At 42.7% G+C, this 20,000-nt stretch overlaps 1 protein-coding gene across 3 annotated transcripts in view; it reads left to right on the top strand.

The window, feature by feature from the left end:
• gripap1 (GRIP1 associated protein 1) overlaps positions 1 to 20,000 on the top strand; it is a 72,907-nt gene that overhangs the window by 46,866 nt on the left and 6,041 nt on the right. For all 3 annotated transcript variants that reach the window (XM_084070226.1, XM_084070227.1, XM_084070228.1), the window contains 3 exons: positions 3,777 to 3,876; positions 13,823 to 13,953; positions 19,509 to 19,625. In XM_084070226.1, the coding sequence (XP_083926352.1) occupies positions 3,777 to 3,876; positions 13,823 to 13,953; positions 19,509 to 19,625 (348 nt within the window). The remainder of the gene's footprint in view (positions 1 to 3,776; positions 3,877 to 13,822; positions 13,954 to 19,508; positions 19,626 to 20,000) is intronic.

A 20,000-nucleotide genomic window follows, 5' to 3' on the forward strand; every position in this document is an offset into this window, starting at 1 on the left:
GGGGTGGGGGGGGGGGGGGGGGTCTTCAAAGAGCTTCTGGCCAGAATGAGAAGAGCTCTCAGCCTCCACATTAGACAGTCCAATGATCCTACACAATATGTAAAAAAACGTCGCTTTTTTCCAGCGTCCCTGGATAGATGGCGATCAGTATTCCTTCATATTGTGATTCTTGTGTAAATAAATAACAGTGCGGTGCACTGTGGTGCAGTGGTAAAGTATCTGCCCTTCACCGCGGAGTCTGGGGGTTTGAATCCATGGTGCGTGGTGCACCTGTGCATTGTCCAGCATACCATTGGTTCTCAAAGTGGAGTCCGTGGACCCCCCAGGGGTCCTTGGGGGGGCGTACCAGGGGGTAAAAGTAGTTAATATAACATCCCTGGCACAAAACCTTTTCAGATGGGGGTCCACGGCCAAATATATATACATTTTGGGGTCCTTGACACAAAAAAGTTTGTGAACCAGTGGTCTTCTACACGAACACAATTGGCCCGTGTTCACGGGAGGAAAGCCGGGGCGGGGAGGCTGATATTTGTCACTACACGTATTCCTAAGGGCTGGGGGCGGCACCTGTCAGCGGGGAGTGTTGGGCGGGAGGAGTAGGACGGAGGCTCTACGTCCTCCCGGTGGGGGCTCCTCACAGTCAGTAGGATACAACAGCAGTGACAGAACACAGACATGTGTGTGGGGAGGAATCAGTTGGCGTAACGACTAGATTGGGGGGAGATAAAAGGGTTAAATGCCAAAAATAAATAAAACATAAACAACACTAGTTTTTTTTGGCCTCTGGCATCCAGCTCTGGTGGATAATGATGAATAAACAGTAATATTCAGTGGGGGAAATACGCATTTGACAACACATTAATTAATGCATGTTTAATAAAAGAATTGTTGACGTGTCAAATTTCCCCGCTGTGTTTATTCAGCAATATGAGCAAGTGTGCTTATTGCATCATACATCTACAAAGTAGAAAGGCCTTTGCACAGCACAAATTCGATATGGTTTGATTTATTTATTTATCTTATTCATGTTTCCCTGTTTACCCCAATTTAGTTTTTATGCCAATTCCGCCGCATGTGTACAGTCCCTGTCACCGCTGACCCCTACAGTTAGTTGGTCATGTGGGAGGGTGTAGACGAGAACGTGTCTCCCCTGAAACACATGGAGTCACCTGCTGCTCCTTTTCACCCGACAGTGAGGAGTTACAGAGGGATGGACAGTAATAGTAACGATCCTATCCCTCCCATTTACTGAACACTGTTCTGCTGAACAGGCTCCCGACCAACCTGTAGGAGTCGCAAATAGGCTCTATGCACAGCAGCCATATTATCACTTCCTTCACAGGTGTTACCAATGATACTAATGAAGGCTCTGTTCCATTTAGTGTAGCACAGTGGTTTCCACGACCCCTGTTAACTCTGAGAGTGTACAAATTGAACCAAATGGACCCTTACGGGTCCATTTGGTTCCATTTGTACACTCTCAGAGTTACACACCCGTAAGGGGCCATTTGGAAGCCCATGAGGGTCCCTGGACCCCAACTGTAGACCCACTGGTGTAACAGAGTGTTTCCAGTGAGCCAACATGCACAATATCAGCACCCTGACTCTGTTTGACCAGAATGGAACAGAGCCTTCATTAGTATCATTGGTAACACCTGTGAATGTCTTCATAATATGGGTGCTGTGAATAGAGCCTATGCAGCATTTTCTGACCCTTTGTCAAGTCCCACCCATCTCAACCCCTCTTTGCCTCCATTCGTTGGACAAACATCCTCTCTTTCTATCCACTACCAGTGATTGATTGATTGATTGATTGATTGATTGATTGAAGTACTTTATTTAGAAAGACGTGGAAAAAGTACATGGAAGTACAGTTTACAATACAAAGGTCCTCTAAACTGGATCGGCCATAAAAGCAAAAGGCTTATTTAAAATGAGATCCCCACGCACTGAAATCATGATGACATTTAAGAAAACAGACAGATATACACTACTAGGCAGAACGTCATACAATCAGCTTACAGGTTACTGGTATGAAAAACAAGAAATATGTACATAGGCAGTTTGAGGAGGGGTGGGGGGGGGCAGTTTGGTTTCTTTAGGGCAGTTTTGAAAATGTGTAGGGTTTTACACTCCTTTACTCCTTTGGGTAGGGCATTCCACATTTTTGTTGCATAACATGAGAACGAGTTCGTTCCCTTGTTTGTGCCAAATCTGGGTTGAACATGATCAGTGGAGCTGCCTCTGGTGTTGTGATTGTGGACTTCATTTACGTTTTTGAAGTATTTTGACAAGGTACATGGGTATCCCAATGCTGTGGTGTATCTTGTAGACCAGGCCCATTGCAAGTTGCTGTACTCTGTCCTCAACCCTGAGCCAACCCTAGCAAAATGAGCAGGGGTTAGATGGGTTGTATGTTTAAGGCCAAGAAGTAGCTTTACTAGTTTGTTTTGGGATGTCTGGAGCCTTTAAGGCCTTTAGTGGTGTTGTGATACCATGAGAAGCAATATAGGCTCTATGCACAGCAGCCATATTGGGAATTAATTGGGCCCCTTCTTTCTTCCTTCACAGGTGTTACCAATGATACTAATTAAGGCTCTGTTCCATTTAGTGTGGCATAGTGGTTGTCTTATTTTCAAGGACCCCCATAACTCTGAGAATGTACAAATGGAACCAAAGGGTCCATTTGGTTCCATTTGTACACTCTCAGAGTTACACACCCACCATAAGGAACCAAAATGTAGTGTTTCTACTAGTGAGCCAACATGATATCAACACCCTGACCAGAATGGAACAGAGCCTTCATTAGTATCATTGGTAACACCTGTGAAGGAAGTAAGAAGAGGCCCAATTTCTTTCCAATATGGCTGCTGTGCATAGAGCCTATTCTAATTTTAACTTGGCCTCAGTAAAAAGGTGCATATCTACAGTATAGTGACAGGGCATAATGTGTTCTTTTTAAGTAGGGTCAGGGACTACACGTGGGGAATTATGAATTGGCATAATGACTAAATTGGAAGGAAAAAGAAAAAAAGTACTACAAGCAAGCTGGAGCGTCTGGCCAAGTGGTTTGGCACATCTGACCCGAATGCGAGCCAATAGTGTGTGCGTGTCCCAGACTCCAGATACGCAGCCAACGGCAACAACAGCGTTACAAGTCGCATTGAATTGACTAATGTACTGTAACCGAGGCCAAAATAATCTGGGAAGAGCTGAACTCTGATCTGTGCTGTTACTGTCTGAACACTCTGAGAGAGACGGGGAGTAAGGATGCAATAACGTAATAACCACTGATGTGAAGTACATTTACTCAAGTACTGTACTCAAGTACATTTTTGAGGATTTTTTTTTTTTTTACTTTACTGGAGTATTTCCCATTTTAAATACTTTTACTTCTACTATATCTCAAATATTATACTTTTACTCCACTACAATTATTTGAAAACTTTAGTAACTTGTTACTTTGCAGATATAAATTATGATAATATAAAACATACATTAACCACTTTAGCCCTATTTTATACCTAGGCTATTTGAAAATAGCCGATCTACAAGCTCACAACGCGTCGCATCGCGACGCGTTGTGAGCTTGTAGATCGGCTATTTTCAAACATTTTAGTACTTTTACTTTTGGTACTTTACGTATATTTTGATGCCAATACTTTTGTACTTTTACTCAAACAACAGTTTGAACACTTCTACGTTGTGGTATTGATACTTTTACTTGAGTAAAAAATGTCAGTACTTTATCCGCGTTTGTGTGTGTGTGTGTGTAGTTAAAGGACCTAAAGCGACAGCTCCAGTTGGAGAGGAAGAGAGCAGACAAACTGCAGGAGAGACTACAGGAGATCCTGACCAACACCAAGACCAGAACAGGTAACATCATCTACTCACAATCATCTGTTTATTCACTAACTGAGCACTATTACAGTATGATAAGTATGGCTGTCTGCTGTGGTTATTTAGTCCATAGAGAAACGATGTAACTCTTGTTGGGTGCTATAATATGAACTATAGAAGCGTTAACGTCGATGACAAGGTGTCGTGCGTCTTCATCCTTCTCTTTCTCCTGGAGGTCGCCCGCCCCTCACAAGGACAAAGTGATTAAACGCATGACAGAGATGCTCGTAGGCCTGCGTCCTGCGTCGCTGACGCACCATATTGCGAAAGGACGCATTCATGACAACTCTAGTGCGTCCATGGGACGCAGCTCCGATTAGCTCCGATAATATATAATATTTGTCAGCTGTGATCTACATGGACTCTCTCGGTTAGGCACCGTTGGTGGAGAAGTATAACTCTCCGGTTAGACACCGTTGTACTGGAGAAGTATAACTCGGTTAAACAGCGTTGTGTGGCAGAAGCAGCAGTATAGCCCCTCGCTGTTAGTCTACGCTACACACAGAGAGAGAGAGAGAGAGAGAGAGAGAGAGAGAGAGAGAGAGAGACGGCATGAGGACCTGCTCTTAAACGTGTTAAAACGTCTTGGATAGACCACTGTCTGGAATAATAACTGATCATCATACATACAGGTCTACTACTAATCTTTGTTGCTGTTGTCATCTTAAATTGACCAGCCAAAGTAAAATCCCCGATTTTAGAGTGTTCTCCCACTTGCTTGGAGATCAGAGTGATGTGGTGGAGTAACGCATGTTGCCAATCAGCTGTGTAACATTAGCAGGTTAACGATGGCTCGTTGAGCCTATGCATTTGACCCTGATTTGACCACAAAGGCAAACAAAAGCACTAATTAATGGCAGCTGTAAGTAACCGGTTGTCTATCGTCTGTGTCTTGTGTATGTTTAATAGGCAACTGGATGTTTTCTGTAGCTTAGAGATATCGTAACAATTAATTCCCTGAAGAGGGTAGACCCTCTCCCTCATGCTAAACTTAAAGTGACTTATAAGGTTCCACTTCTCCTCAAAAAGACAACTTTATTTTCCTTTCTCAATGACAAGCCTAATAGTATTATTGCATGTTGACTATGTGCAATAACTGCAAGCCAATGTTCATAGGCATTGTCAGTATTTGTCTTCATTATTTCTTGAATTCCTATTTCTTTATTTGCCAATACTTCCACTGTAAGCCAGTGTTTTCAGTCTACACAATAAATAGTAAAAATAAATTCTACATTCATAAATAATACAAAATAAAATAATAATAATAATGATTAAAAGGTTCTATGATTAAATGTATTCTATTGGTCAAAGGTATGTTAAATCCACCTGTTGCCCACTACTAGTATTTCTTACCATAAGGTGTGCTAATACTACAGAATCATATACATTTGAAAAAATATATTTATGATTTTTTAATATATGTATATATATCGGTATCGGTCTTGAAAAGCAGGAACGGGTCGCACTGATCTAGATCTGCTATTTTCACAATATGTATCTGTGGAACTGAATCAAACTAAATTAAGTGCCTCAACTCCTAATTCCTCAGGGTGGGGGGTCCCCAGTTAAAATATGATTATTTTGGGGGGTCGCTGCCTGAAAAGGTTGAGATCCACTGCATCAGGATATAATGTACACAGTCACACACGCATAGAAGATATGGAGATTGGAGATCAAAGAAAACGATAGGGGGGGGGACGTGTAATTGGGGACCCATAAAATGTCCCTGGGACCCATCTAAAAGACCACCCTTGCATCCCAGGACCCATTACATTGAAAACCTAGCAACATCACTGGCATGATCTACGGGCCACTTCTGAACGACTGAACCCACAAAGTCATAGAAAGAAAGACATATATCTGTTATTTTCCTTCACATAACAGGCTCTATGCACAGCAGCCATATTATCACTTCCTTCACAGGTGTTACCAATGATACTAATGAAGGCTCTGTTCCATTTAGTGTAGCACAGTGGTTTCCACGACCCCCATAACTCTGAGAGTGTACAAATGGAACCAAATGGACCCTTACGGGTCCATTTGGTTCCATTTGTACACTCTCAGAGTTTCACACCCGTAAGGGGCCATTTGGAAGCCCATGAGGGTCCCTGGACCCCAACTGTAGACCCACTGGTGTAGCAGAGTGTTTCCAGTGAGCCAACATGCACAATATCAGCACCCTGACTCTGTTTGACCAGAATGGAACAGAGCCTTCATTAGTATCATTGGCAACACCTGCGAATGTCTTCACAATATGGCTGCTGTGCATAGGGTGCATTGCTGCACTGTTCAATTTGTGGTCAGTCGACATGTTTAGTATTACTGAAGATCCTGCAGATGAAGTGGAGATCACGCTGGATGGCCGTGACTTGGTTGCTTAGTTGGAAGTGGTGTAAAGTAACTTAAGTACATTTACTCAAGTGCTGGACTTAAGTACAATTTTGAGGTACTTTTACTTTACCGGAGTGTTTCCGATTGTCTATACTTTTACTTCTACTCCACTGCATCTCAGAGGCACATGTTGTACTTTTACTCCACTACAATTATTTGAAAACTTTAGTTACTTTGCAGATATACATTATGCAAGGGATAATGCATGGGGAGGTAGTCATTATTGAAATTTAAAGCCCGACAGGGCGATTAACCACCGAGGCGCAGCCGAGGTGGTTAATCGCCCTGATTAACCACCGCCGTAGCCGCTTATTACACGGCTACTTAATAAATACATAAATACATTTACCCAAAAGTAACAACAAAACGAAGTATTTCCTTGCTTACGGCAATGAAAGTATTCCATAAGTATTGGGCTGGGCGGACAAGTTCGCCTCGCAAAAACAAATGACGAAATGGAAAAAAACTCGCCCCAAAACACACTCGCCCCCCATTCTATTTACTGCCGATTTGCCTGTAATACCGCCGGATTTGCCCCGGGGCGACTGTGTTTTGGGGCGAGCGTTTTGGTATTCCCCCGTTGTTGTGCCACAATAAACAAGGAAGCGCAGTGGATCAAATAGAATGACTTCTCGGTTATTGCATCGTCTATTTCTCACTTCAAATGTTTTCAAAAACATTCTTGAGAGCAACGTTTAGTTGTAAATGACATTGTTTGTTTGTTTACATGGCTGTCATGTTGGATAAAGCATATAACCAAGCAGCACAGGTTGACATGAGCAGGTGTTCTGAGTCTCTGATTACACAGTGGTCCGTTATTGAGCTCATCGGTCATTATCCAGAAATAATGACCGATGACTGACCAATCAGAATCGAGCATTCAACCAAGCCGTGTAATAATACATTATAAAACATACATGAACCACTTTACGCCTATTGTATACCTATTTGAAAATTGCAGATCTACAAACTCACAACGCGACAATGCGTCGTGTTGTGAGATTTGGTATTTTCAAACATTTTATTACTTTTACTTTTGGTACTTTAAGTACATTTTTATGCCAATACTTTTGTACTTTTACTGAAGTGCATTTTCAACTCTGGACTTTTACTTGTAACAGAGTATTTCTATATTGCAGTATTGCTACTTTTACTAAAGTAAAGAATTTGAGTACTCTTTCCACCACTGTTAGTTGGTAGGTTGTCAGGGAGACGTCGTACTGGCCATGCACTCAGTAATGGAGGAAAGTGAAGATTTTTGCATAATCTTATTGCGTTTTCTTTTGGAGAAACTTAGACCACAACTGTTGGATAAGAACAGGGCAAGGCTGGAGCCGGAAAATGTCATTAGACTCTGTCCCCGTCCCCCCGCTACATAGCCAAGAATAGACAGACTGTGCAACTGAAGAAAAAAACATAATCTTTGTACCAGAATCAGCCGCGACACCCATGGAGTGCACAGTCAGCGTTGTACAGGGTCTCTCGCCACACGGGTCCTCCTACTGACTCCACATTTTTGCACATATTGGGATAGCTGCTTCCCGCACCGTTAACTCTTTGACTGCCTCGAAATAACACATTGTTTGCCACACCACTGCCAGCGATTTTTCTCATTTACATGCACGGGGGTCTCCTAGAATCGGGGGGGGGGAAATGTGTCCGGTCGCGGTAATCCGTTGCATAGTTGTGGCCAGTTGAATGTGGCTTGTTTTCTGCCTTAAAGTAACAGGAAACGGAGATGAAGCCATTTTTCCACAACGATTAGACAGGAAGTAAACAAACAGGCAAGGAATCATCCTCAACTTGCTCATTCTACTGTTGAACACTTCTCGATTCATATTAAAAGACTTATTTTAACAGTTGGCAAGCGGCTGCACGAGACGGCCGTCTCCATCTATTTAAACTCTTTCGGTATAGCCAGCAGAGAAGCAATTATTAACCTATATAAACAGACTAGCGTATTCATAAACTCTTTCGGTATTATTAACCTATATAAACGGACTAGCGTAGCGTGTTTTAACCATCATCATCTTCATCATCAGCTAGATATACATTGTGGAAATAGCCAGCCAATGGGGATGGTCAGGGGCACGGTTTAGATTCCAACGGCACTCCGGGAGCGTGGTTTGCCAAGCACTCCCATACGCTCCCAAATCACGCGTCAGTAGCAGGCTGCAGAATCCGACGAGAAATCTCGTCGGTGGCAGGCAAAGATTTAATGTACTTGCCCGATGTACTGCTGTATGAAACTCCATTATTGCATCATAATTTAGCGCCCCAGCGCCGGAAGTCCTATGATGCGATAGACGTCACATTTTTGCAGTTCACACAGCGCATGCGTGGAGAGACTAGCCTAGCAGAGCAGGAAAACCTCCGTAGATTTATAAAATCATTAATGATAAATGCATTAATGTGTAACCGAAATCACCCCGAGAGATCGCTGAGAGTTAGCCAAAATGGATAATAGTAAGCTAATCATTTTGCACTTACTATCCATTTGCAGTCAGTCGCGGTAATGTCCGTTCTCCATTACTTAGCGACCTGAGTCGCATTAATATTTCCTTAATTCTCGTGTCATGTACATCCCAAAGAAAACAATATTAACCACGCTATCGTGTTACAATGATATCAGACGGCGACTTCTTCTTGGCTTTTGGAAAGGGGATCAGTTCCCGAAGTTCCGGTAAAGTTATTCTTCGTTGTTGTAAAAAGTTGAACTCCGTCGAGCTCCGATCTGTGATTGTCTAGGGCTGATCTGTGATTGGCTAGGGCCAATCATGTGGTGGAAGTGCATCCTTCAGTACGGACAGTTACACCACCTTTGGTTACCTACCGAATTCAGCTTACGTCCCGTCACGTCCTGCCATCACTGCAATGAAGGCGGGTCACAGAATCGGGCCGCATAGTGGCCCGAAACTTCGAGTCTTATCAAGCCAGGACGGTGGTCCCTGGGTCCACAATCACTTGAAACCCCCCTGCTGTATGCAGTGGTTCTCAAACCAAAAATGTATTTGGCCATGAGATGATGTTTTGAAAATAGCAGATCTACAAACTCACAACGGGTCGCGATGCCACGCGTTGTGAGCTTGTAGCTCGGCTATTCTCAAATACCCGATGATGCTATATTAATCAATTTTACTTGGGACCCCCTGGAATTATGAATTCACCGTTCACCTCGGTATCCATCCATTTGAAACGTGCTATCTATTAACATCATAATAACTACCAATTGTGGCATTTTGTGAGAAAATGTCATAAATAGTGCATTTTTAACCAGATATAAAATATATAACTGCGTATTTAGTGTGTGTGTGCTTTTGCGTGTGTGCATGCCCGCGTGCACGTAAACCACTGGTTAATATTTAATGCTGATCTCTGATTCACTCAGCTGAGGGGACACTCTGGCGTCTATACACACACACACACACACACACACACACACACACACAGACACAGACACAGACACACGCACTTCCTAGGTGCAGTTTTTTTGTATAAAAAATAGCAAAGAGGACGTTTTTGTCTAAATCGTCTCACTTACTTTCATAATATTTGCACACACACACACACATACACACAAATCCAGGGTAATTGCCTATCCCTCTCTTGCTCTCTCTACCCCCTGTTCTCTCTCTCTCTTTCTCTCTCTATGCCAACCCCCCCCCCCCCCCCTCTCTCTCTCTCTTGCAGTAATCATATATAATGGATCGGGTAGTAATGAATGTTTAATTGCCTCTGAAGCGCAAACCTGAGAATCAGACATTTTAAAGTACTCCTCCACTCTTAAAGGGACGTTCGCCTTTACTCTTAAAGGGACATGCGCGCGCGCACTCCCTGTCCACTCTCTCCATTCACTAAGAACGCGTTCAAAATGGCCGCCGCCGCCGAGAGGGGGGGGGGCTGTATGCCGGTGCCGCCGTGGGCTTTTTTAACCCATTAAGACCGCGGGAACGCATGCTGTGTCATTTTAGATTTCTTTGGGCTATTCAGAAATAGCAGATCTACAAGCTCATAGCGAGTGCTGCGCTATGAGCTTGTAGATCTGCTATTTTTGAGGGAAACAAATCGTGAAAATTTGTGCAAATCTTTTGAATATATATATATACACTTTTAACTCAAATTTTTGATTCTGGGGGTCCCTGGAACAAAATATTTTGAGATGGGCGTCCGTGGCTAAATTCATATAATTTTGGGGGTCCTTGACATGAAACATTTTGAGAACCGCTGATATAATAGCAACATATGTTTTTTTTGTTTTTTTTTCTTTCTTAACTGTTAGAATTCAGAAGACATTTCTAGAATCCCCAGAAGCAAAGATTTGAGTTGAAAATGTTCGCTTTAAAACAAAATATTCACGATAAAAAAATGTTTAAAAAAAGCAGATCTACGCCGCGCTATGAGCTAAAGTGGTTACACAGATGCGTTCCCGGCCTTAACGGGTTAAGTGTGGCGTGTAAGCTGCTCGTTAGGGGGCGGGGGGGGGGGCGGGGGATGAGCTCATTGGCTGTCTGCGCAGTGGAGCAGCAACACGGGACACGTATGCGCTGCAGTAGTGCAAGTACACGGTCTAGTCCTCAGGGCACGCTCACACATGCGTTTGACACGCGTTTTTTAGCCAACGCATGCTGAGACTTCACCACTTAAACCACTATATACCTCTGGTTGACCCTCAGGGCTCTGAACTAGTGACCTTTCTGTTTTCACTCCACATTAAATGGTAGATATGCTGTGCTAAAAGTTAACAACTACAAGCCAGTAGAAATGCTGGCCCCTGTGGAATAGGCTCTATGCACAGCAGCCATTTTGGAGAAAAAATTGGGCCTCTTCTGACTTCCTTCACAGGTGTTACCAATGATACTAATAAAGGCTCTGTTCCATTCTGGTCAAACAGAGTCAGGGTGCTGATATTGTGCATGTTCAAAGTGTGGTCCAGGGACCCTCATGGTTCCTTGAGAGGGTGTCACTCTGAGAGTGTACAAATGGAACCAAATGGACCCTCCCGGGTCGAGGGTCCATTTGGTTCCATTTGTACACTCTCAGAGTTATGGGGGTCCTTGAAATTAAAAAGTTTGAGAACCACTGTGCTACACTAAATGGAACAGAGCCTTCATTAGTGTCATTGGTAACACCTGTGAAGGAAGCAGGGAAGGGGCCCAATTTCTGTCCAATATGGCTGCTGTGCATAGAGCCTATAGAATGACTGAAAAATCAATCATGGTGACTGAGTACCGTACTTTAATCTATGAGTGTTGTTTCGCTGAAAGAAAACCCCAAGCCAAATGGCTGCCAAGTGGGCTCAACGCACGGCACTTGTCTCCTATTGGTTGGTTGGTGGCCCGGTCATGGTTCACCAGTGTTCACACATCACATGTGTCAGACTTAACTCGCTTCAATGGCGCCAATATAAGGAGCCATATAAGGAGAGTTGCGTCACCTCCGTTCACTTCATCGGGCCAGGTCTTCTTCAGAGCCTTCTATTGGCGAATTAGTGACAAAGCCCTGAACCCGGAAGTTTCCGGAATGCACTGGAGTTTATGAGCGTTTGTCACTGTTTAGAGTTTACATGAACCAAGGGACCGGCGCTGTTTTCTTCCCCCCGAGGTGACGCGACTCTCTAATACAGTGGTTCTCAACCAGTGTTCCGGGGACCACCAGTGGTCCTTGAGGGGGTTCCAGGGGGTCCCCAGCTAAATGATAGATACTTATGAACCAAATGGACCCTTATCATAAGGGTCTTATGTGTCTGTAACTCAGAGAGTTAAATTAACATTGATTTTGGAATATAAATTGGGGTCCCAGGGATAGAAATGTCATTAAATGGGGGTCCGTAGCCTAAATGCATGTAAAAACTGGGGGTCCTTGAAATTAAAATGTTTGAGAATCACTGCTAGAGCCGTAAAAGTGCTCTCTTATGGGGGGTCCCTGGTATATCTTTTCAAATGGGGGGTCCGCCGGCTAATAAGCGTCAATTTGGGGGGTCCTTGACATGAAAAGGGTTGAAAACCACTGCTCTGATACAAGGCTCTGGCGCCAACGCGCCTCAACGGAACCTTCCGGCACTTCTGACTTGATGAAGCTCATGTGTGGCCACACCCTCTCAGAGTTACACATGGGGATATTACCGCTAACACTGAGGATTACTAAGGGCAGGTACACATTGCAAGACCTTAAAGTGGTCGGGGGGTCATCTGATCGTTAAGCATAACACACTGCAGGAGTTTATTTCTTGAAATCGGCTGTCATAATATCGTTGTGGTCTTCACAACACGATTGATCCCCGACAAGGGCTGACACACTGTAGGATAGTTCACTAGGATGCTATCTCCAGAGTCAGACCCAATACATACATTTTTGTTTATTCCAATTCATTTTAATCGAGGTATCCCGTGATATGCCTCTCCCCCCTCTCTCTCTCTCTCTCTCTCTCTTGCACGGCAAGTGCGCTAATTCCGCTGTGACAGAGTTGCCATGTCCGCTTATTATAAGCGACTTTGGGATTGTTTTTCTGTAAAGTTGCTTGAAAGTGTAGTTGCTTTTTTGGCCTTGTTTCCTAATGTTGTTTGAACCAGTTGTTCTCAAACATTTTCATGGCAAGGACCCCCAAATTAATATTTGTCCGCAGAGGCGCAGACCTCCCCCTTCTGAAAATATGTTGTGCCATAGACCCCCATACAAGATCTGTGTGGATTTGGAAAATACTCCACAACCCCCCCCCCCCCAAATGTCTTCTTTAAAAATAGCCTATCTACAACGTGAGCTTGTAGATTGGCTATTTTCAAATATCCAATGTATTTGTAAATAGGTTTAAAGTGCTCAAGTGGCCTTTTCTTGGGCTTGTTTTCATAGCCCTGGTTGCTTATTTCTCTCGCAACATCTGGCAACGCTGTTCAGACACAGCGTGTGTCACAGGCATGCTGCACTCACAGATACACACACACACACACACACACACACACACACACACACACACACACACACACACACACACACACACACACACACACACACACACACAGAGAGCTCTCGCTCTGTCTCTCTGTACAATTCCTCTAAAATAAACAGCCCACCAGGCTTGCTCACTCTCTCATTTAGTTTTATAATGTTAACTTAATACAGGACTGGAAGGTAATATTGTGGTAGGGACTGTTTGTTGTGGTCAGATCCAGCGACGCTCCCTTAGCCACGGTTGCTGTAATGTGCTCTCATTGGCTGCAGCGTGGATTTACTCGCAGAATGGTCTCGGCTCCTTTCACACTGTATGATATTGTCTGTTGTCCTGTCCCAGAAAGAGATGAATATCTAACAATTTAGATATCTGAAAAGCCGTCGCAGAGCGGAGAATCGCGGCCACATCGGGTTGCAGAGCCTTTCACACACACAGAGCATTTTCTCGCCGATCAAAGGCCGATCTGCGTCAGGTCGGGAGGTTTTCTCGGCGAGCGCCAAAAAATGTCGGGTACAGCAATATCGGACCTAATGTCTTGCAATGTGTACCTGCCCTTACCGTGTGTGTGTGTGTGTGTGTGTGTAGGCCTAGAGGAATTGGTCCTATCAGAGATCAACAGTCCCAGCAGGAGTCAGCAGCAGACGGACTCCTCCTCCGTCTCCTCCTTCTCCTACAGAGACATCATGAAGGACACGCAGCCTACCAGAGAGCAGAAGGTACACAAACCTTAATACACACAAGACACAACCTACACACAGTGGTGGAAAAAGTACTCAAATTCTGTACTTAAGTAAAAGTACCAATACTGCAATATAGAAATACTCTGTTACAAGTAAAAGTTCAGAATTCAAAATTACATTTTTGAAAAGTACTAAAAGCATCAAAATGTACTTAAAGTACCAAAAGTAAAAGTACTAAAATGTTTGAAAATAGCAGATCTACAAGCTCACAACGCGTCGCGATGCAACGCGTTGTGAGCTTGTAGATCTGCTATTTTCAAATAGCCTAGGTATAAAATAGGGCTAAAGTGGTCATAATAATTTATATCCGAAAAGTAACTAGTAACTAAAGAACAGTACTTAAGTAAATATACTTAGTTACTTTCCACCACTGCCTACACAGGGGTGTCAAACGGCGGGGTGCAATTCAGCTCGCCAGAAGATTTTCAGAAAATGATAATTTTGTATTCATGTAGCCTCTCTGAAGCCGCTCTTGCCACTCTGGCTCTAAGTACCTGTCTCCTGATTAGCTTGTTGTGTTTAACATAACAACAGACGACGGTTGTCTCGCTGACCGTGGCTGCTGCTCTCTTTACTCGTCTCCTGACACTGTCCTCACCAGCAAACAGCAGTTAGAGCTCTCACTTTGTATATCGTTGCTGTCAGGCAGAAACCTCATAATCTTTATTTTTATTTTTTTTTAATCCTGAAAAGTAACAGTTTTGGACATAGACAGAGACGATAAACTAGGTCGTCAGTACCACCTGTAGCCAAGCTGAAACCCCTTTGCTGCTGTGGTTCACAATGTTGTCCAAAAACAGTAAAGTTGTCTTTGAAGATTGGACATTCAGTGATAATTGGAAAGATCACTTTTTTTCCCTCTGAGTTGAAATAAAAAGGAAAACAACACTATGAGGTGTCACTGAGGAAAAAAGCAAACATTTTTGACTCAAATCTTTGCTTCTGGGGATTCAACAAATTCTTAAAAAAATTCTACATTCTTTTTTTTTGTTTTTCAGTGTGTAGCTATAATTTCAGTGGTTCTCAAACTTTTTTCATGTCAAGGACCCCCAAAATGATATGTATTTGTTCCCATCGCAAAATATTTTGTTCTAGGGACCCCCAGAAGCAAAGATTTGAGTTAAAAATGTAAATAAATTCAAAGTTTTCCCACGATTTTTCAAAAATATCTGCCATTTTTCACCCAAAAAAGTGCTTGGGGACAACATATCTCTTTGAGCAGGCTTTCTCTGTAATGAACGTCAATAAATCTAAACTGCAGTCGCAGCAGGTGACAAGTAGTCATCTAAAATGACATTATGAAAAATGACAACTACTCCAAAAAGCCGGTGTTGACAGGCTGGTTAAAAGCCAAGAAGCTTGTCAGCTGTCTGGAAGCGGCAGGTTTAGGAATGAGTGGCGCCGTTCACTGCACCTCCACATGTAGCAGCACAATGCATTATGTATTATTCATGGCCTCCAGTTCTCAGTCACCATGACTAGATACTTGTTAACGCATTAAGACCGGGAATGCGTAACTGTGTCATTTGAAGATTTCGTTGGGCTATGTTTTTTTTAAATCGCGAAAATGTGTGCAAATCTTTTGAATATATGTATTTTTAAAGTGAACATTTTTTAACTCAAATCTTTGCTTCTGGGGGATTCTACAAATGTCTTCTAAATCCTAACTCGTGTTAAAAAAACGCATGTTGCTATAATGAGTGGTCCTCAAACTTTTCCCAAAGGACCCCCAAAATGATATGTATTTGGCCGCGGACCCCTGTCTCAAAATGTCTTTAAAACATATATTTATTCAAAGATTTGCACACATTTTCACGATTTTTCAAAAATAGCAGATCTACAAGCTCATAGCGCGGCACTCGGTGCCGCGCTATGAGAGCTTGTATATCTGCTATTTTTGAATAGCCAAAGTGGTTAGAATCTAAAATGACACGGATACGTTCCCCGGTATAAAAGGGTTAAAGTGCAGTTGCATGCAAACAGTACAGTAAGAGTGTAAAACAGTAGTGCAACATTAAAGGAGAATTTCGCCCCAGGCTTTTTTCGTACCTTTTATTTGAGGTTGTTAACTCCCCATAAGAGTGGTCCAGGAGCCCAAATTCATAACGAGCGATGTTGTACCATTTTGGCGGACCCCCCCACACAGTTCCGAAACGGGCCGGGGTGTAATCGGCTTATTTGTATCGCTCGAAAATACTTTTTTTCTAGTATATATATGTTGTCTAGGACCTCAGGGAAGTATATTGTTCCAGCCCCCCCCCCCCCCCCCCCCCAAAAGCACAGATTTGAGTTAAAAATGTTGTTTAAAAAAAAATGTATATTCAAAGATTTGCACAAATGTTCAAGATTTTTTAAAAATAGCAGGTCTACAAGGTTGTAGATCTATTTTTGAATAGCCAAAGTATAAAATAATGGTTACGGCTCATATCTAAAATGACACTGATGCATGGGTTAACGGAAAACGGCGGGGCTCCCAAAACAAACGTTTGTTTTCATCTCTCATTTCTCGTAGCCTCTGTGACACTGTAATAACACCCATCGTAAAAGTAATCTTCACAATAAAACAACGTCGGTGAAGTGAGACACTGTGTGGTTATGGCAGAGAAATGAGACGGCAGGCTGAGAGAACAAAGTGACAGCTGTGGGAGTACGCGCCGGTCCTCTCGTGCGTACGCCTGCACGTGTGCTCGCTCGTGCACACCGCGTATAATGTTGCATATGAATGATTTTGAAATGAGTTTGACACCCCTGCCTGAATACAACTGTGTGTGTGTATGTGTGCGAGCATGTGAATCAACATAACTCCCGTACTTCTTTCCCTTGTCTTTCTTGATGGATAATATCTTTACGTATATCTACCTCTCCCCTAGTGGTGCTAGTCTGTCTATTTATAGTGGAGGCAGTCCATTGTCTCTCTGTCTGTCCTACACTCCACACTCTATAATAGGCTCTATTCACAGCAGCCATATTATGAAGACATTCACAGGTGTTACCAATGATACTAATGAAGGCTCTGTTCCATTCTGGTCAAACAGAGTCAGGGTGCTGATGTTGTGCATGTTGGCTCACTGGAAACACTCTGTTACACCAGTGGGTCTACAGTCATGGGCTTCCAAATGGCCCCTTACGGGTGTGTAACTCTGAGAGTGTACAAATGGAACCAAATGGACCCGTAAGGGTCCATTAGGTTCCATTTGTACACTCTCAGAGTTATGGGGGTTGTGGAAACCACTGTGCTACACTAAATGGAACAGAGCCTTCATTAGTATCATTGGTAACACCTGTGAAGGAAGTGATAATATGGCTGCTGTGAATAGAGCCTATTATACATCTCTGGTGTTGGGCAGAAACCAGCTAATTCCAAAAATGTTCAGGAAATGAAAAAACAAGACAAAAAGTGACGTTTGTTCATCATTGATAAGAACAGCTGAATGGACCTCCAAGCTCGCAATGAGGTTGGAGGTCCAAATGGGGTGGAGCCTGAGTCACATATCGCACACACCATATACAGTAAGAACTCCTGTAACTTATTTATAAAGCAAAAAAAAATAAAAAATAAAAAAATTCAAAAACCGATACCGATATTTTCCCGATATCAATTATTATGCTAATATCGGCCGATAATATCGGGAGGCCGATAATATCGGACATCCCTAGTTATTACCAATATAAGCATTGTTACAGAGAAATTCAAATTATCCTGTCTACGAAATGCAAATTTAAGAACTTTTTGTGTTATGTTTAGTCAAGTGGAGGTAGTTATATTGTATATATTTCTCTATATATTTCAGTCTAGTGGAGGTAGTAATGTATATGTTACAGGGAAATTGGCATTCGTTGGGAAATTGGAAAGGTATGCTCGTTTTTAGGCGCGGGGCTTCGGCGCGAGGCTGGGCTTTGATGCGAGGTGGCGGAGCGCTGAAAATAAAATGGATAATATGAGAGAAATATTCTTTGACAGGTTGGATAATGAAGCGGTTAGCCAAACTGAGCAGAGTAACGCTGTATTTGAGTCCGAGGAGGCGCGCCTGAGCGCCTCGAGGCGCGAGTGCCTGCTAGTCTGCTAGGTCTGCTAGTCTACTCAGCGCCGTCCGAGTTGTAAACCGATAGGGGGAGGATAGATCTTTTCATGGGTTACTATCCACGACACTCTCTAATTAGTGTGCGTGCGTGCGTGCGTGCGTGCGTGCGTGCGTGCGTGCGTGCGTGCGTGCGTGCGTGCGTGTGTGTGTGGGGGGGGCTCTAGTGTGGCTTGCATTGCCCTCTAGTGTTGGTTCTACAGAATTGCCTAGTAACAGGTGTGTTGATTACATAGACAGATTAACGTCACCAGTCGCAATCAAAGTGAATCGATAACAAAGGGGGAAGCGAGGGGGGGTGAAAACGAGTGCTCCTTTTTCAATTTCACTGGTTTTCCAATTTCCCTGTAACATATATATTTCTCTCTATATTTCAGTCTGGTGGAGGTAGTAACATATATATTTCTCTCTATATTTCAGTCTGGTGGAGGTAGTAACATATATATTTCTCTCTATATTTCAGTCTGGTGGAGGTAGTAACATATATATTTCTCTCTATATTTCAGTCTGGTGGAGGTAGTAACATATATATTTCTCTATATATTTCAGTCTGGTGGAGGTAGTAACATATATATTTCTCTCTATATTTCAGTCTGGTGGAGGTAGTAATGTATATATTTCTCTCTATATTTCAGTCTGGTGGAGGTAGTAACATATATATTTCTCTCTATATTTCAGTCTGGTGGAGGTAGTAACATATATATTTCTCTCTATATTTCAGTCTGGTGGAGGTAGTAATGTATATATTTCTCTCTATATTTCAGTCTGGTGGAGGTAGTAACATATATATTTCTCTCTATATTTCAGTCTGGTGGAGGTAGTAACATATATATTTCTCTCTATATTTCAGTCTGGTGGAGGTAGTAATGTATATATTTCTCTCTATATTTCAGTCTGGTGGAGGTAGTAACATATATATTTCTCTCTATATTTCAGTCTGGTGGAGGTAGTAACATATATATTTCTCTATATATTTCAGTCTGGTGGAGGTAGTAACATATATATTTCTCTCTATATTTCAGTCTGGTGGAGGTAGTAACATATATATTTCTCTCTATATTTCAGTCTGGTGGAGGTAGTGACATATATATTTCTCTCTATATTTCAGTCTGGTGGAGGTAGTAATGTATATATTTCTCTCTATATTTCAGTCTGGTGGAGGTAGTAATGTATATATTTCTCTCTATATTTCAGTCTGGTGGAGGTAGTGACATATATATTTCTCTCTATATTTCAGTCTGGTGGAGGTAGTAACATATATATTTCTCTCTATATTTCAGTCTGGTGGAGGTAGTAACATATATATTTCTCTCTATATTTCAGTCTGGTGGAGGTAGTAACATATATATTTCTCTCTATATTTCAGTCTGGTGGAGGTAGTAATATATATATTTCTCTCTATATTTCAGTCTGGTGGAGGCAGTAACATATATATTTCTCTATATATTTCAGTCTGGTGGAGGTAGTCCACAGTCTCAGCGTCCAGCAGAGCTGTCAGATGATGAGGTGGGAGAGTTGTTCCAGAGACTGGCTGAAGTTCAACAGGAGAAGTGGATGTTGGAGGAGAAGGTGAGAACCACAAATCTATGTTATCATATTGTAATGTGCTATAAAACATGGCGCTTAATGCAGTGGTTCTCAAAGTGGTGGTCCGGAGACCCCAGGGGTCCAAAGTGAGTGATTTTTAGGACCAAATGGACCCTTAAGGGCCTTATGGAGCAGTAACTCTTGACAGTGGGCTCTATTTGTACGCTGTCTTGAGTTAGGCGGTCCGTGGCCTTTATTATACCAAACGGGGGGTCCTTGAGATGAAAAAGTTTGGGAATCACTGGTTTAAATCTGATGTAATCTGATCGATAACCATTGTATAATAACCTTAAACCACGGCAATGAAGTCTAATCCCTTTTGTACTGTTGTTTATCGCTCCACGGCTAAGAAAGGAA

This window comes from Gymnoscopelus microlampas (assembly GCF_963454915.1).
Source record: "Gymnoscopelus microlampas genome assembly, chromosome: 10".
Lineage (NCBI taxonomy): Eukaryota > Metazoa > Chordata > Actinopteri > Myctophiformes > Myctophidae > Gymnoscopelus > Gymnoscopelus microlampas.